Source organism: Heteronotia binoei, chromosome 18, assembly GCF_032191835.1.
Source record: "Heteronotia binoei isolate CCM8104 ecotype False Entrance Well chromosome 18, APGP_CSIRO_Hbin_v1, whole genome shotgun sequence".
Lineage (NCBI taxonomy): Eukaryota > Metazoa > Chordata > Lepidosauria > Squamata > Gekkonidae > Heteronotia > Heteronotia binoei.
In genome coordinates, this window is record NC_083240.1 from 21798100 (window position 1) to 21814921 (window position 16822).

Here is a 16822-nt window from a genome sequence, read left to right on the forward strand (position 1 = left end):
TGGCCAGAGGGCAGTGAAGCATGCCAAGAACTGCATTATCTGGGAATGAAGGAGAGACTTACAGCAGCTTCTGCCTCCTGCTTTTTCTGTAGAATATCACTGGCAGTGTTCTCCTGCTGCTTCTCCAACTCCCTAGGGAAAAGGGAACCAAGTTCAGAGTAAATTTGTGGCCTCTCCCTGGGATTTCTGCTATCACATTTCCTGCATTTCCAACCACATAGGCTGGTAATGCCCCACGCAGTGCTAAAGTGCGTTAATCTGCCCAGTGAAGCTTTCCCTAGTGTCTGCGCATACAGAAGGAAGGCAAGGCTGTTTTCCAGAAGTCTTGCTTGGGAATAGCTCCTCCTATTTCATGTTGCTAATCTGCTGGGCAGTGGAGGCAGCCAGTGACCACCCAGCTCAGGGGTGGCCAAACTTGCTTAATGTAAGAGCCACATAGAATAAACGTCAGATGTTTGAGAGGCACAAGACATAAATGTCAGAGGTTTGAGGGAGGGAGGGGAGGGAGGAAGGAAGGAAGGCAAACAGATGGGGGAGGGAGAGTTGGAAAGAAACCAACTTTAACTTTAAATGCATTCTCCAAGCCTCCAGCTGGCTTGGCTCAGAGAAGTGATTTATAGAGACAAATGCTGTCTCCAAGATGGCCAATGGGACAACGGGGGCTTTGAGAGCCACACAATGTTTGTGAAAGAGCCACATGTGGCTCCCAAGGTGATGGTGGGTGTCCACTCTGAGCACAGGTCCATCAGTGGCTATTAGCCACAGTGTATGTGTGTATATAAAATTTTTTGCCACTATGTGACACAGAGTGTTGGACTTGATGGGCCGTTGGCCTGATCCAACATGGCTTCTCTTATGTTCTTATGTTCACTATCCTCTCACATTTCCAAAGATGCCTACAAGGCTGGGGTCCTCTGATATACACTATGACTCAGCAGGAGAGGCCCCCTATGAAAACGTGAGATGGCCTTCCATTTTGGGTGCCAAGGACAGCAAAGCAGCAAACCAATCATATCCATGAAACATCTTCCTGCATGAGCCCAGCTAAAAGGAACAGGAGCCACACAACCCACCAAATTTCAATGAGACTCATGCTGGATGACTTCTGTTTGATTATGCCCCTCAGTAAATCATCAGGAAGAGGAAAGCGCCATTGGAATGTTCTGTCTCGGATCAAGACTTGCCTGCTAAGACTCGGAGACTGGTTCCCTTTATGTGCACATTGAGCATTTGCCCCACCACCACCCCATCCAAGCTGGATATATTGGACCCTGGGCACTCACTTCTCCTTCTGGGCTCTGAGATAGGGCTTGATGATGAGCCTGTGCATAGCAAAGTAGATGACAAGGGGTCCGGCAGTGGCATAGAAGACTGCACTGGGCAGCAGCTGGTCTGTCAGGTGAATGGGGAAGAAGTACGTCTGGCTGGCTCTGTTTAGCCTAGAAGACAGGAGAAAAAGAAACCATGGGCTCTGTGGTACAGCATCCACTCAGCACCCAGAAGCTCCCAGGTTCAACCCTGGGCAGATCCAGTATGGATCAGGCAGTAGTTATGTGGAAAGCATCAGCCTGAGCCCCCAGAGAACTGCTGCTGGTGGTCTGAGTTAACAAAATGACTTCGATGGACCAAGAGTCTGACTCAGCACAAGCTGGATTCATGTGTTCGAAAAAGGAAGTGGCCAGCCAGGGAAGCCAAGTGCACACATATGACCCACAGAGCTAATTCAAGGCCTTGGTGAGAAAATCCCTGCCTTGCTCTCAACATTGGCCAGCACCTATCTGGGATTGCAGAAGCCGGCACAGCCCTGACCTACCAAGCAGAACCCACAAGCCAATATATACTACAGCACTTTGTGAGGCCAGTTCCAGGTTTTGGGGGGCCATGGACAGCAAATGTCCAGCAGCCCTCCTTGCCCGCCCACTCACCCGTGTGTCATTCCTCCGCCCACTCTCAAGCTCTCCTGCCACCTGCAGTCTCCTGCCTTTCTCTAGCAGTGCTGTGGAAGATGCAGCTGGCAGCACAGGTGACAAAGCACTCATAAGCAGGCAGTGGAAGGGGGTGACTGCAGGCGTCAGAGATATATGTGAGTAGGGAGTTAGCAACAGTGGGCCCCATCAGAAGTCATGCAGTGCCTGGATGCTCTCTGGGCCAAGGCTGAACACAGGCACCTGATGTTTCTTTAGTCAGAGTGAGTGAGTGGGGTGCAGAGCTAGCTGCAAAGCCTGATTGTGCCTTTAGAGCTGTCTGAAGGTCTCCAGAGCCCTCTGCTGGCAGAAGGAAAATCTGCAGTCCAGCTTCTCAGCAGCGCAAGTTGCACAAGGCCGTGGGTCTTATTCAGTAAAAAGACAAAGTGCCCTAATATTCTGACATGCTTGGATCCTGATGTCACTCGAGCAACATCACCTGCTTCCCTGGCATTTACCTGCTCCTTTGCCTCCCATCAGTTTGGCAGAATGCCTCAGTGGGTGCCAGCAAGCAACTTAACAACCCAGGCAGCCAAGACTGGTGCACACGGGTAGAATCTCCCAACTCACTTGATTTTCAAAGACACTCCCTGAGGGACACCGACGCTTACGGTGGCTCCGAGGATACTGTGCCTGGAGATCTTCCGCTCTGCTCCATATTCCACAATGGTCCCAAAGAAACCAGCCCTGGAAGGGGAGAAAATTGGAAATGATAAGAAAGGGAAGTGCCATCTTCTGTCTTTCTAGATTGTTGGTTTTGCACAGGACTAGAGGTGCACACCTTCTGCACACGTAAGATTCAAAAACAATACCGGAGGCCTCCCCCCACCCCCTTTTCGGACTGTAGATGATCTCTGGCTGTGCATGGAAAGAACCATCAAGATGGCTCTGGGCATGTGGGCTTCACCATTCTGCATACGTACCGCAGATGTGGAAATCCTGGCCCAGCTGATATAGGATGATGCCTTCCCTTTAGAGCTATTTCTGTAGGGTTTGGAACACCTTCACAGAAGAGCTTTGAAAGGCATCCGCAATCTATGGCTCTAGAGCCAAATGTGGCTTTAGTAGGGAACCAAATGTGTGTGTTCGATGCTATCAAGTTGCTCCTGACCTATGGTGACCCTATGAATTAATGACCTCCAACATGTCCTATCATTAACAGCCTTGCTCAGGTCTTGCAAACTGAGGGCCATGGCTTCCTTGATTGGGTCAACCCATCTCCTGTTGGGTCTTCTTCTTTCCCTGCTGGCTTCAACTTTTCCTAGAATTACTGTCTTTTCCAGCGAGTCTTGTCTTCTCATAATGCGAAGCATAATAGCCTCCATGTAGTCATTAGGGAACCAAACATGACACTTTAATTGTGCAGGGTGCTCCCGTGTATATTCATTATTACATCTTGTGTGTGCTGCTTGCAAGTGCTTGTGTTTGGGCTGTGGAAGCTTTATGGATTTTCAACCAACATCAATTGTCAGTAACGATGTTGTGTATTTACACTAATGCAAACAGGCCCTCTTAAACAGGCTCTTTGTTGGTCTCCTGCTCTGAATTTGACATAGCTTGTCTCTTTAATTGTAAAAGGTTGCAGACCCTTGAGTTAGGCCCACCATGGCACATTCAAGAGTAACACAGGCTTACTTGAGAGATCCTTTCACCCGCGTCTGCTCCTCGTCCTCAAACTTATGCTGGTAGCTGACCATCATGAAGGAGTGAGGGATGCCCAGCTGCAAGACCAGAGAAATGAATGGTCAAGTGACCCATATATCTGCTTAGGAACTGAGGCTCTGTAGGCAAGACGCTGACAGAGAGAAAAGCAAGAGGAAGTCCTCCCTCCCACATGCATACCGAGCTCAGGGACTTCCCTGACGCAAGATGTAGCAACAGCCAGTAGGGATTTTTAAAATGACTGAGCCAATTCATGGCATATTGGTCCTGGGATACCCCGGAGAAAGTGGCGTGTACAAACATTTTAAATAAATACATTGTAAGGAACGAAAAAGATATATATCTCAAGAATAATGACAGCTAAATGGATCCATGTTCAGATGCAGGGACATAGAGCCATCATGCTTTGGTGCCCTGCTTATGAACTTCGCAAAGATGGCTGGCTGCTGTTGTAAGATGGAAGGCTGAGCTAAGTAGAGCTTCGACCTGATTTCAGTAAGGCAGCTCCTTTGTTCTTAAGATCCTGTACTCTCTGGATAATTTCAGTGTCAGTGGCAAAAAAGAAAAAAACAACCACATAACTTTGTAAATAGCTTGGCAATCCAAGCAGAATGCTTGGGACAGGCTGGAGAATACACCCAAGCAAAACAAACGAACAAGCAAACCAGTTTTCTTTAACAATCCAGGATCAGTGAAAGACACAGACAATGGAATGTTGTCCCCACTGGAAGTATGAAGCCCAAAGCTTTTTCTGTTCTTCTCTTCCCAAAGTATCCGTCTAAGCTATGGAGTCTTGTGAGCAAAAATTCTACTTTGTGAGCTACTGCCTCCTCTCCCACTGTGTTTCATGGGGGTGAGGATGAGGCTTTTACCTGAAATGCCATGGTGAAGTGGCTGGTTTTTGTGTCCCGGACAACGCTTGTATTCATCGCTGACTGAATACCCCAGCGCCACTGCAAGTACCCCATAGTGTTCTTATCCAAGTGCCTTGCCAGGACGGTGGTAAAGCCTGGCCGCATCCCATGAGAAGAGAACTGCAGCGCAAAGTTTGTCGTGACGAAGCTGCAAATTAAGGAGATAGCGGCGTTAAGACCCTGCCAGAGAAAATTCTGTGTGCAAGCGACGTTTTCCTTTTCACCCTTTATCGGGCTTCCAGCTTTTTGAGATCCTCGCCACTCTCCTCAAAAGAGGACAGAACGCCTATCTCTTCAGGAATCTCAGGATGTGTAACCGAGTGGTCAAGCAACCCCAGCTTCCAATTAGCCCTCTTCAGTTCTTACAACACATATGCACCTTTTGTCCAGGATCACCTCCCTGGGTTAAGAAGGGACCATTTGGGGTGTTTTGGCTGCTCTGCATGACTCTGATGCACGTGTGCAGAGGAGCTGCCCCATCCCCTTCGACAGGAAAACGGCAACCTTTATTGTTCTTACATTGTTCTACAGGTCTTAAGCAGGGCTTTTTTCCTGGGGGAATGCAGTGGAATGGAGTTCCAGAACCTCTTTGTGGAAACAAAATTAAAAGAAATGTTTAACAGTTCATGAGGGACACTCAATGGGTTTCTCCTTCATTTTTCTCGAGAGTTCCAGCACCTCTTTTCCAGAAAAAAAGCCCAGGTCTTAAGTATCCTCCCTCCAAGACAGTCTATTTCATCTCTGGAAGCTACAAGGATAGCTAGGATTATAATTCATCCAGGAAAATATGCAAAGGTATTTTTCCCAGGTCTGCCTTCAGCAAGGAACCCTTTGTCCCATGTTCCGCTGAGAACTGAATTTAAAACTGTGTTGTCAAAGCTCAGGTTCCACACAGGCCGGCTAGATGCTGCCAGTTGCTATTGAGCTGTGATTCCTCCATGATTTATGCAAAAGAAGCTGGGAGAGGGGGGAGGAAGCTTTTGAAAAATACTAGCAAAGGCAAACTCCTGCCCTGGTCACAGATAGATATGACGCCACCCTAAAGTTTTGTTCCCTATTTAGTTGGTCTCAAGGAGAGGTAGAACACAGCTTTGGTGTTTCTTCGAAGCAAAACAGATACCAGGAACCTCTATAAGATGGAGTCACGCAAAAGACTCAAGAGGTCAGAAAGTCATAGATGCCCGGAATGAGTGTGTTCAAAATTATCATTTTGTGAAATCCTATCTCCTGCCAAAGAGACCCCAAGTTTCCTGGCTCAGAAAGTCTCGCTGGAACAGCAGTGTCAAGACATGCTCCCTAATGTTTACAGCACTTGCTACAATATTCAAGGCCATGAGTTCAACTCACAATGTGGGATGCTTGGTAAACTAGGTCTGCTATGCAGCAGCTGCCAAAAACTGCTCCTATATAGTGGTGCTTCACACGGCAGCTCAGCACGCTGAACTCAATGTACCTTTGGTCTGATCCAGTAAAACAACACTATGTTTTGAGGCTCACAGGGTGTCTATTTAATGAGGAATAACAGCACAAAGAGGAAAACGAACAGAAGTCAGTCTTCTTTCCGAGACTGTGCCCATTTCAAAGGTACTCACCATCTTTGTGTGAGATTCCGAAATACTTTCAGACCAAACAACGGGCCCTGCAGGTCTCCGGCTCCAAATTCCAGCTGTGCAGACACAAGACAGGTGACCGTGAGAAAGCAACAGCCGCAGCCTAGTTCACCATGGTTCAATTAGGCTGTCATCTGAACTCCCCCACTGCCCTGCAAGCCACAGTTCCTCTCTGGCACCATGCAGCTGCTGCACAAGAAACGGCAGCTGCTGAAATCAGCATCAACGCCAGAGAAGCTCAACTTCTGTGGAGCCCCAGAGTTCCTCAAAAACACAGTTTGACATGCATAAGAGAGGTTGTTCAAGTTCCAAGTTACGAATGAAAAGGCAGGGAAAGGGCAGGTTGTTTTTCTCCTCCTGAACTTCTGCAGTGATCACAGAAGGAAGTGCGCTGTGCAGACCACATGGCCTGTGTTGAATCCTCCCCAGCCCCATCGCAAGGCATTGCAGGCAGGACCCTTCTCTAATGACAATCCACCCTCAGAACTCACACATTCAAAGGATGGTGTGGATTTTGCAGAGGGTGGAGGTAATGACCAATGTGCAACAAACTGGCCAGGGAACTAGCTTGATTTTGCTCCTGTCTAAGGCTGGCCATGTATTTTCCATCCACAGTCTTCTCAGAAGAGTGTGCCAGTGTTGTTAGGAAAGGTGCTCTCTTTCAGCCTAATTATTGTTTGGCTACTGCAAGGTTAAAACACAACTTTGGAGTACCTTAGACAGAAGGGCGAGGATACAAACCTGCCACAGGTCTTAAGCTGCAGTCCAGGGATTCAGCCCATGTGCCCTTGGCATGGCTATACAAAAGCCAACCAAGGAAGACTCTTTACTCCAGTGAGCCAGAACAGGTCAGAAGGTAACTGCAGGTCCTTAAGAAATGTTTCAGGTCAGGGTCCCTTACCACTCTAAGGAGCTCTGCTCTTGAGGAATACCAACCACCTGCACCTTTCTCTCTGCTCCCTCACCCTGTATTTGCCTAACCCTGCCCTCAACCGCATAGAAGCTGGATTTGATAGTTAGATGCAAATGTTAAACAAAAGCCAGATGCCAGAGGTTGGCATAGGTCTGGCTGATCCCTTGCTGCTGCCTACTAGACCAGAGTCCTTAAGAACTCTTCATACCAAGCCTCATTAGCAGTTTCCTGCCACAAAGGCCAATGCTCCAAATGTTACTGGACCAGGCAACTTCCAAGGCTCCCATTCCACAATCTAATTTGGTGTTGGCTTAAGTTTCCTTATCCAAATGCTTTTCAAGGAAAGGAGCTTCCAATAACCATTGTGAATTCTCCTCTTTCAGGCCCAGCTGTGAGAAATCAAAAATTACTACACAGCCCCTGTCTGCGTAGATCTGCCCTAGATTTTGACTCTGTTGGACGTTCATGGATGTAGCATCCAGGAAAATTGCTTTTTTTTTTTTTCAAATAAGGTGGCAATGCAACGAATGACTGGGCGAAGAAGTTACTCTGAAAATCGGACTGGGACATTGTTAACTTTCAGAAAAGGCAGCAGCAAGACTCTGGACTTAACAGGAAAAACAATGCAGGAAAGGAGAAAGAAAACATGACGACAGTTGCTGTTTGGAAAATGCAGAGAGAGCTTAAAGTTGCCCAGAAACAGAGTGAGTGACAGCAACTGGGCTTCTCACCTCTCCCCAACCTTTGGCAGACGTCACCCGCCGAAGAGCCAAGTTAACAGAGCCACCTCCGTTCCCGTTCTGCGTGGAGAGGTTTCCTGACAGGATCGCTGTGTCCGTGGCAGTAAGCGGGGCCTATGATACATACAGACCGTTACTACACATATGAGCTTCAGGTGTGACAATGTTCTGCCAAGAGATGCCCACATTAGCACACTTCCCCAAGGCACGTTCTTACTGAAACTGATTTGTGTGGTCCACAACAAAGCTCAGAGTGCTTCTGGGTTTGTAATGTGATACCAGGTGCCTTTTCAAAGAAAAAGAGACTCTGCACAGAGGCACAATAATATGTTTAAGCAATGTGTCAAGCAACCCGTGCCTATGGAAGCAAACGTTCACCTCCCCCCATGTTCCAGGGTAGCCAAGAAACCGAGCACAAAACAGGGCTTGTGCCAATAAGTGCTACACAGGCAGGAGCAGGCCTGATTGAGTGAAAGGGCTGGGGCTCCTCCTCTGCCTCTGATCCCAGTGAGCCACTGCTTGTATGAGTAAACCTGCGATGAGCTAGAAAGACCAGCAGGCAGACATAACAGGAGGTAGTTGTGTATGATTCGCATGGGCCAACCCAGGGAAGGAGCACAACTGAGCACAATTTACTTCATCCACTGGTGTCCTGGACTACTTTTTCCATTATATATTTCCCTACATTCACAAAGGCAGAGAAAAGTTAACTCCTGACACAGCTGCTCAATCTCTACAGGCATGGTCCTACAGGGAGATGCAGTTAACATTGGTGTGCTGTGTGCATGTCAAAATGGCATGCAAATCAGGAGCTGGAACGCCAGCATATGAGCCCGTACGGGATCCTGTTGGTGAATGCCCTGGCTCCTACCCTCCCCCACTGTTTCCTCACACGTGTGCATGCATATCTTACTTCAATGGACTGGGATATGTGCATTTTGTTAATTTCAATCTGGGGGAAACTGCTGCTGGACACATCTTCATATTCCTCGTCATAGCGATCAAAGAGGTCAGTGGCATCTATTCCAACGCTGATCGTCCCCTGGAAAAACAAAAACAGCTCAGTGTCAAAAGAGACCCAAGCAGTCAGCCACGGTGAAAGCTCCAGCTCCCAAACAGCCCCACTTGACCTACAGTACTGCCCTTTTGGGCTCTAGAACACCTCTGTGACACCCCCACCCCAGAACCCAGCATTCCTCTGAAGCTTTGATAGTAACTTCACAGTCCTCACACCCCTCAACTAAATGAATCCTTGCACATTCAAGCCTCTTAGTTCTTTCCCCACCCCCCCTCTCTTTCTCCCTTCTTGCCTCTGTCATCTCTTGGTCATCTCTCTCTCACACACATTCACAGACAGTCCTTTCATGACAACATTTAAGATTGCTAGCTCCTCCAGGCAGAGTTCAGCATTCCTTTTTTGCTTGCATACACTGATGAAACTGCATACGAAAATGCTATTGTTGTTTTAAACAATTTATTGGTAGCATATGGTTACAAAGCTTATCTATTTCTTAATTTTTTCTTTTTTCACATTAACCCATATGACATTTCCATCCCCCCTCCCTCCAATGTTGACTTCCCCGAGGTTATAAGTTCAAATCCATACTAAAGGCACTTCTGATTGCTCAAAGTTCCGTATATATATTCTTACAACTAAAAAAATGTCCAATATTTCTTTACTTTCCAAGTTTTCTCCATATATCCTTTAAATTTTCTCCACTCCCTTTTGAATATCTCTAAATCATAGTCTCTTAGTGTTCTGGTTAATTTGTCCATTTCACACCACGATAAAACTTTCATGGTCCATTCCCATTTCTCTGGTATTTTTTCTTGCTTCCAAAGCTGCGCGTACAAAGTCCTAGCAGCTGATAACAGGTACCAAATTAAAGTCCTGTCTTCTTTTGGGTATTTTTCTAATTGTAATCCAAGTAAAAACGTCTCTGCAATTTTCTTAAAATCATAGCCCAAAATTTTGGTGATTTCTTGTTGTATCATCTTCCAGAATTCTTTCGCTCTTTCACATGTCCACCACATATGGAAGAAAGAACCTTCATGTTTTTTACATTTCCAACATCTATCCGACATTTTCTTACTTATCTTAGCCAATTTTTTCGGAGTCATATACCACCTATACATCATTTTAAAACAGTTCTCCTTAATGCTTTGACAAGTTGATATCTTCATTGAGTTCTTCCAGAGGTGCTCCCATGTTTCCATTTGTATTTCTCTATTCACATTAATTGCCCATTTGACCATTTGAGACTTTACTACTTCTTCTTCTGTAGACCATTTCAATAATAACTTATATACTTTTGATATCAATTTTTCATTGTCACCTAACAGGACTCTTTCCAGTTCTGTTTGTTCTCGTCTAATCCCCTCTGATTTTATGTCATTTTCCATCAAACTTTTAATTTGTTGCATTTGAAACCAATCATAATTGTTATTTAGCTCTTCTGAGGTTTTTAATTCAATTTTGTCTCCTTGAATCTTAAGCAGTTGGTTATATGACATTTCTCTTTTTTCTTCAGAATCAGCTGTTATTTTTATTACTTCTGCTGGCACTATCCATAATGGTTTTCTCTCGTCCCCGTATTTCTTGTATTTTATCCAAGTATTTAGTAATGTATTTCTGACATAGTGGTGAGAGAAAAAACCATCCATTTTATTCTTCCCATAGTACATGTATGCATGCCAGCCGAATCTATTTCCGTGAGCTTCTAACCACAAAGGTTTTTTATCTAACAGCATTATCCAATCTTTTATCCATGTCAAACAAACTGCATCGTGGTATAGTCTTAGATCGGGAAGTTGAAAACCTCCTCTCTCTTTGGCATCCGTTAAGATCTTCATCTTTATCCTTGGTTTCTTTCCGGCCCAAATGAAATCAGAGATTTTCCTTTGCCATTTGTTGAATTGTTTTGCTTCTTTTACAATCGGGATGGTTTGAAACAAATACATTATCCTTGGCAAAATATTCATTTTGATTGCAGCTATCCTGCCCAGTAAGGACAAGTTGAGTTTATTCCATTTCATCAAATCTTTGTCCATCTTACACCACAGTTTTTCATAATTGTTTTTGTATAAATCAATGTTCCTCATTGTTATCTCTATTCCAAGGTACCTAACTTTGGTTGTGACTTCACAACCTGTCACCTTTTGTAGTTCGTTTGTTTTATTTGGTTGCATGTTTTTACAGAGGAATTTCGATTTCTCCTTATTTATGTATAATCCTGCTAGTTCTCCGTACTCTTTTATCTTAGCTAACAGCAGTGGTGACACTTGAACCGGATTCTCCATTATGAACACTATATCATCTGCAAAAGCTTTATATTTATAAGAGAATCTTCTAATTTTTAGACCTTCTATTTTTTCATCTTTTTGAATTTGTTGTAACAAAATTTCAAGAGTCATTATAAACAACAATGGTGATAGCGGGCATCCTTGCCTTGTTCCTTTACTCACTTTCAATTCTTTGGTAAGGTCTGCATTTATACACAATTTTGCATGCTGATCTGTATATATTGCTCTTGTCATTTTTATAAATTGTTCCCCTAAATTAATTTTTTCCATTACCGCAAACATAAAGTCCCAATTTAAGTTGTCGAAGGCTTTCTCTGCGTCAACAAAAAATAAGGCCACTTCTTTTTCCGGGTGCTTTTCATAGTATTCCACAACATTAATAACAGCTCCTACATTGTCCCTTATTTGTCTTTTAGGAAGAAATCCCGCTTGGTCTTTGTTTATAAAGTTGGTCAGGTATTGTTTCAGTCGCTCTGCTAAAATTCTTGTATAGATCTTATAGTCATTATTCAACAATGAGATTGGTCTATAATTTTTTACGTTTGTGCTATCTTTATCTTCCTTAGGAATCAGAGAGATTACAGCTTCCCTCCAGGTCTTTGGGATTTTCCCTTCTTCTCTTATCGTGTTTAACAACTTCAACAGTTTGGGTGTTAATTCATCCTTGAGAGATTTGTAAAATTTTGACGTGAATCCATCTGGCCCTGGAGCTTTACCCTCTTGCATTGCTTTTATTGCTGCTTCTATTTCAATTTTCTCTATTGGGTCATTTAATATCTTTTTCATATGTTCCGTCAAAGGTGCCACCTGAATGTTTCGTAGATACTCTTCCACTTTTTCTTTACTTACATTCACACCCTTGAATAAATTTGCATAGTATTTAAAGAATTCTCTTTTAATTCCTTCTTGATCCACTACTGTTTTCCCATTTGCCATGATTTTATTTATAGTCTTATTTTCTTTCCTTTTTTTTAATTGCCAGGCCAGGTATTTACCAGGTTTGTTTGCACTTTCAAACGATTTCTGTTTCAAATTTTTTAAATTCCATTCTAGTTCTTTATTCAGCAAATGTTTAACTTGGGATTGTAATATCGTAATTTCTTTTATTAATTTTTTCTTCCCTGGTCTTTTTTTTAAGTCCTTTTCTTTTTTATCTATTTCATTTTGCAGTGCTGACAGCCTTTCTTCTCTTGCTCTTTTGTCTTTATTATTCAATGTAATTAATATACCCCTCATTACTGCTTTATAAGTGTCCCATACTGTTGGATATTCCATATCATCCGTTTCATTTATTTGGAAGAATGCTGCAGTCTCCTTTTCTAAGAATGATACAGTGTCTTTATTTTGTAGTAAATCCTCATTAATTCTCCATCTTCTTGATTTTCTTTGCAATTTTGTTGACCAGCATATTGGATTATGGTCCGCCCAAACCTTTGGAAGAATCTCAATTTTTTTTGTTATGAGGCCCAAGCCTTGGGAACCCCACAACATGTCAATTCTGGAAAAAGAATTATGCCTTGCTGAGAAAAATGTATAGTCTCTTACCTCAGGGTTGAACTTTCTCCAAATGTCTTCTAGATTTTCCTGTTTAATCAACTCAAAGAAAGAATTGGGCAGCTTCCCTTCTTTATCATTCTTCTTTGGACTTGATCTGTCAAGGTTGTTTTGTATTGTCCCATTAAAATCGCCCATCATCAATACCTGGTCATAAGTCTCTTCGTCCATTTGTCTATTTATGTCTTTAAAGAATTTGTCTTTCGCTCCATTGGGTGCATAGAGTCCTAGTAGTAACGTTTTTTTCGCCTCTATCGTCACCTCAACAGCAATGTATCTTCCTTCTTTGTCTTTAAAGATTAATTTTGGGTCAAGTTGTTCTTTAATGTAAAAAACCACCCCTCTTTTCTTTTGCTCTGCTAGTGAAAAAAATTCCAACCCCAAATTTCTATTCCACAAAAATTTACTGTCCTTGCGTTGTATATGAACTTCCTGTAAACAAATTATATTACATTTTTGCTTTTTAATCCAATGAAATGTTCTCCTTCTTTTCTGTGGTGAATTTAGTCCATTTATATTCCAAGATAGTAATTTGTACTCCATTATGATGTTGGTTCTTTATTTTCTTCAAAAAAGCTATGCATCTCTTGTTCGCTTCTTATTGTAATCCTTTTGCCATTTTGTTCAAATCCAAGACCCTCTGGTATTATCCATCTATATCTTGTGCCCTCTGCACGCAACTGATCGGTTAGCTTCTTGTACTTTTTCCTATCGCTGATCACTTCTCTTGGTAGCTCTTTCATTATTTTAACTCTGCTCCCTTCTATTGCCCAGGCTTTTTGGTACCCTTTCCTCAAAATTTTCTCTGCCACCTCTTTTGATCTTAATCTTATGACGATGTCTCTTGGCAGACCTTTATTTTTCGCATAAACTGAGTTGACTCTGTAGGCACCCTCCAACATACTCTTAAATCTGTCAGGGTCTTCTTCTATGTACTCAGTGATGATATCCACCATATAGCCTTTTAAGTCTGTATCTTCTTTTTCAGGTACCCCTCTTAGACGCACTTGTGACTCCAGCAACTTACAGTCGTGTATTATGACCTTTTCTTGAATTTTTAGCAAGGCAGAGGCCTGTGTATCCACTTTCATCTCTACCTCTTTCACTTTATTTTGAGTCTCTTCCTTAAAATTCTCTATCTCCTTCTTAAGGTCTCCAACTTCTTTTTTAATATCTTTTTTTATTGCCAAATGCAATTTGTCCATAGCTTTTAACATTTTTGCCTCCAGAGCGTCAAATTGAGACTGCATCTTGTCAAATGATTGGGCTCTTGCACGTGTTGTTCTTTCTACTGACATATAAAAAATCACCAAACCTTAAAAAAATCCCCACATAAAATTTAGCATCCAATCCAATAGCTTAGAGCCAGTTCTTTCAGATGAGACTAGTTTCGTTTTTCTCCCTTCTTCCTGAGCAAAGATATTGAATTTTAACAATTTTGACAGTTTTTCTCCCTTTTAAAATGGCAATCGTTATTTCTCTATGGTACAGTTCCAGCCTAGAGAGGTCTCTCTTCGTCTTTCTTGATCTGAGTCTTGGACTCAATTCCTTCCTAGTTCAAAGGTCGGATGTCACAGCTCTTGTTGTCCTTATAGGCTCTGATTTATTGTCCAGCCCCTTTTAGTTTCACTTCCTGTCACAGCTTAGACTGATCTCGTGTCTAGTCTCGCAGTTTTTTGAGCTGCATGAAGAAACCGCAACCACAAAAATTCACAACAATATGTCTTTTCTCCAAAATATCTTTGAAGGCAATTGTTTTTACGGCGTTCAGTTTTCACAAGCTGAATTCTTTTCCTGCTATGCCCCCACTCAGCTCAGTTCATTCTATGTTCTGCAGTTTATGGGCATATATACACGGCAACTCTCTTTTCTTTCTTCTGCGTCACCAGCCTCCCATTGCCAACTTTCACTCTTATCTTGAAGGGTTTTTTTTTTTTTTGCTGTTGTTCACATCCAAAGCCACAGAGCTCAGCTTAACAAGGTAAAAGTTTTTTTTTCCCATTCAATTATGCTTTGCCTTCGTCTGTTATTAATCCACTCAGTGTTTAAACTATATTCAAAGTCTCTCAGAGTGAAGATAAGAATGATGAGTCTACCTTTTAGATGTTCTCAACTCCCCCGGCTGCTATTTTCTTGCAATTAAAATCAGTCCTTCTAGAGTGCTTGGATTCCGACAGCCTTAAGTGACCGAAGTCACTTTAGAGTCACTGCAGACGATGGTTGACATTCCATTGCCGGACATCAAGAAATGAAGGAGTCAGCTCCCTGACTGCTCCAGTTCGATATCAACAGCATTAAAGGAAGATAAGTCGTCTTGGGTTAACCCTTGCCTAGGGTTAATGAGCATAGACCTTATCAGGGGTCTTTAATACCCTGAACAGTGACAATAAAATCCCCCTCTGTTAGGGAGCTGCAGACTGTCTTCCAGCCAAACAGGAAGTCCTCCATACGAAAATGCTATTAAAGTATAATAACTGATCTCACAAGCTCTTCCAAGGTCCATCTTACACATGTCTCATGTCACCAGATGAGGGTGGCATCGAGCAGAAACCTGGGCATGTGGAACAAGAGGTCAGAAAGCCCAAATGTGGTCAATGACAACATAACTCACACATTCAGTCACGAGTCATCAAGAGCTAAGAAAACAACTCACGCCTGCAACACAATCTGAAGTGATGCGAGGTTTGAGCTGTGAACTAGAAAGCAGAACCCTGTTCTGAAATGCTTCCTGATTGGATAAGACAGCAAAAGGGTTGGAAAGATGATTACAACTCAGCATGATGTTTGGGCTGTGTGCCCTGGCCTGGAGCATCCTTCTTAAGAAAAGTAGGCAGGAGACCGACAAAAGAGACATGAAGGCAGCTTCAACCAGGGATTGCTTTTCATCCCTCTTCCACCACTGGTCTCAAAAGCCTGCAATAGCAGAGCCGGGGAAGACCTCTGGCTTGCGTGTCATCTTGAAAGAATCAGTGCTACGGCAGACAGACCAGTGACCCAATTTATAATGCCACTTCAGAGGCTCACAATTGCATTAGCTCCTATCCATCCCTCATCTCTCCCTTGCAGGCCAATCTGGACTGTAAGCCCCCAGAGCGAGAATCTGTCTTTTGTCCAGAATGCAACCCCCCCCCCCATACATTACACAACAGGGGTCACAAAACTTTTTGAGCCTGTGGGCACCTTTAGAACTTTGAAGCAGGGCAATCGGTACAGTCACAAAATGGCCGCATGGGAGGCAGAGCCAGCCACACACAGAGAGGAGCACAAGTGCAGGGGATAAGGGCAACTTTTAAAAATACACTGGGAAAGAGGAGTCAAGAGAAAGAATAAAAAACAACACTGCAGTGGCAGCTCTCGCTGAAATGTTATTTTAATCTGCACGGCCAATCAGATCTCAAAAATGGGCAATCAAAAGCTCTACTGGGCAGGACCTTATCTGGCAAGCAGTAAGGCTCCGCCCCATCTCCTTGTCCACAAGCAAAAGACTGTTCCCCGTCCCTCCCCACAAGACACACACAGAACTTTTATCAAGGACACTTTTCTCCATGTGTTTGTTTTGGAGAGGAAATCCTCAGTGTTCCGAAATCACACAATCCACCCCCTCCCCTCCCATTGCTTTCTCTGGTTCTTGAGACTAAGCCACAACTTTGGAAACCCTCTGGGGCAGAGCCCTCTCAGATCCAGGCCTCCTGAAAGCAGCTGAGCAATCCTAAGGACACTTTCCCGGAGATAAACCCCACTAAGTAGAATTAGTAGACCTGCTTAGGATGGCACTGCATGTCATTTGAAGAGAGATCTTTCAGAAAACAATTGACAGAGGCACACAAGATCCAGAGAGGAGAAATATGCAAAGAACCGCTCGTAACATGCAGTGGTCCTCACAAGAGTGGTTTGCAGGCCAGAATTTGGCTTTTCTCCATGTGGAATATGGATTTCCGGGGTCTGCCCTGGACATCATAGTAGCGGAACTCGTTACTTTAACTCAGAACAGCCAAGCTCAGCAGAGTGCTTCTGAGAGGTGCAGTAACTCACTTTCATCTTCTGTTGAATATGCTTTAATAGTGCAGGGGGTGGGGAGGAAGAGAGCATACCCAACTCCAGTAATGAGCAAGCAGAAACGGTCTTGGGTTTTGATTGGGAATAAAGGCAGAAAGCTGCAGCC

General features: G+C 43.7%; 1 protein-coding gene across 1 annotated transcript in view; it reads right to left on the reverse strand.

Annotated features, from left to right (window-relative positions):
* The window catches only part of DNAJC11 (DnaJ heat shock protein family (Hsp40) member C11), a 72807-nt gene that overhangs the window by 7392 nt on the left and 48593 nt on the right, over nucleotides 1–16822 (reverse strand). Inside the window, exons 5-12 of the mRNA XM_060259241.1 lie at nucleotides 8717–8845; nucleotides 7795–7917; nucleotides 6133–6206; nucleotides 4499–4688; nucleotides 3600–3685; nucleotides 2535–2651; nucleotides 1284–1439; nucleotides 63–132 (exon numbers count right to left, since the gene is read on the reverse strand). Of these exons, the coding sequence (XP_060115224.1) occupies nucleotides 63–132; nucleotides 1284–1439; nucleotides 2535–2651; nucleotides 3600–3685; nucleotides 4499–4688; nucleotides 6133–6206; nucleotides 7795–7917; nucleotides 8717–8845 (945 nt within the window). The remainder of the gene's footprint in view (nucleotides 1–62; nucleotides 133–1283; nucleotides 1440–2534; nucleotides 2652–3599; nucleotides 3686–4498; nucleotides 4689–6132; nucleotides 6207–7794; nucleotides 7918–8716; nucleotides 8846–16822) is intronic.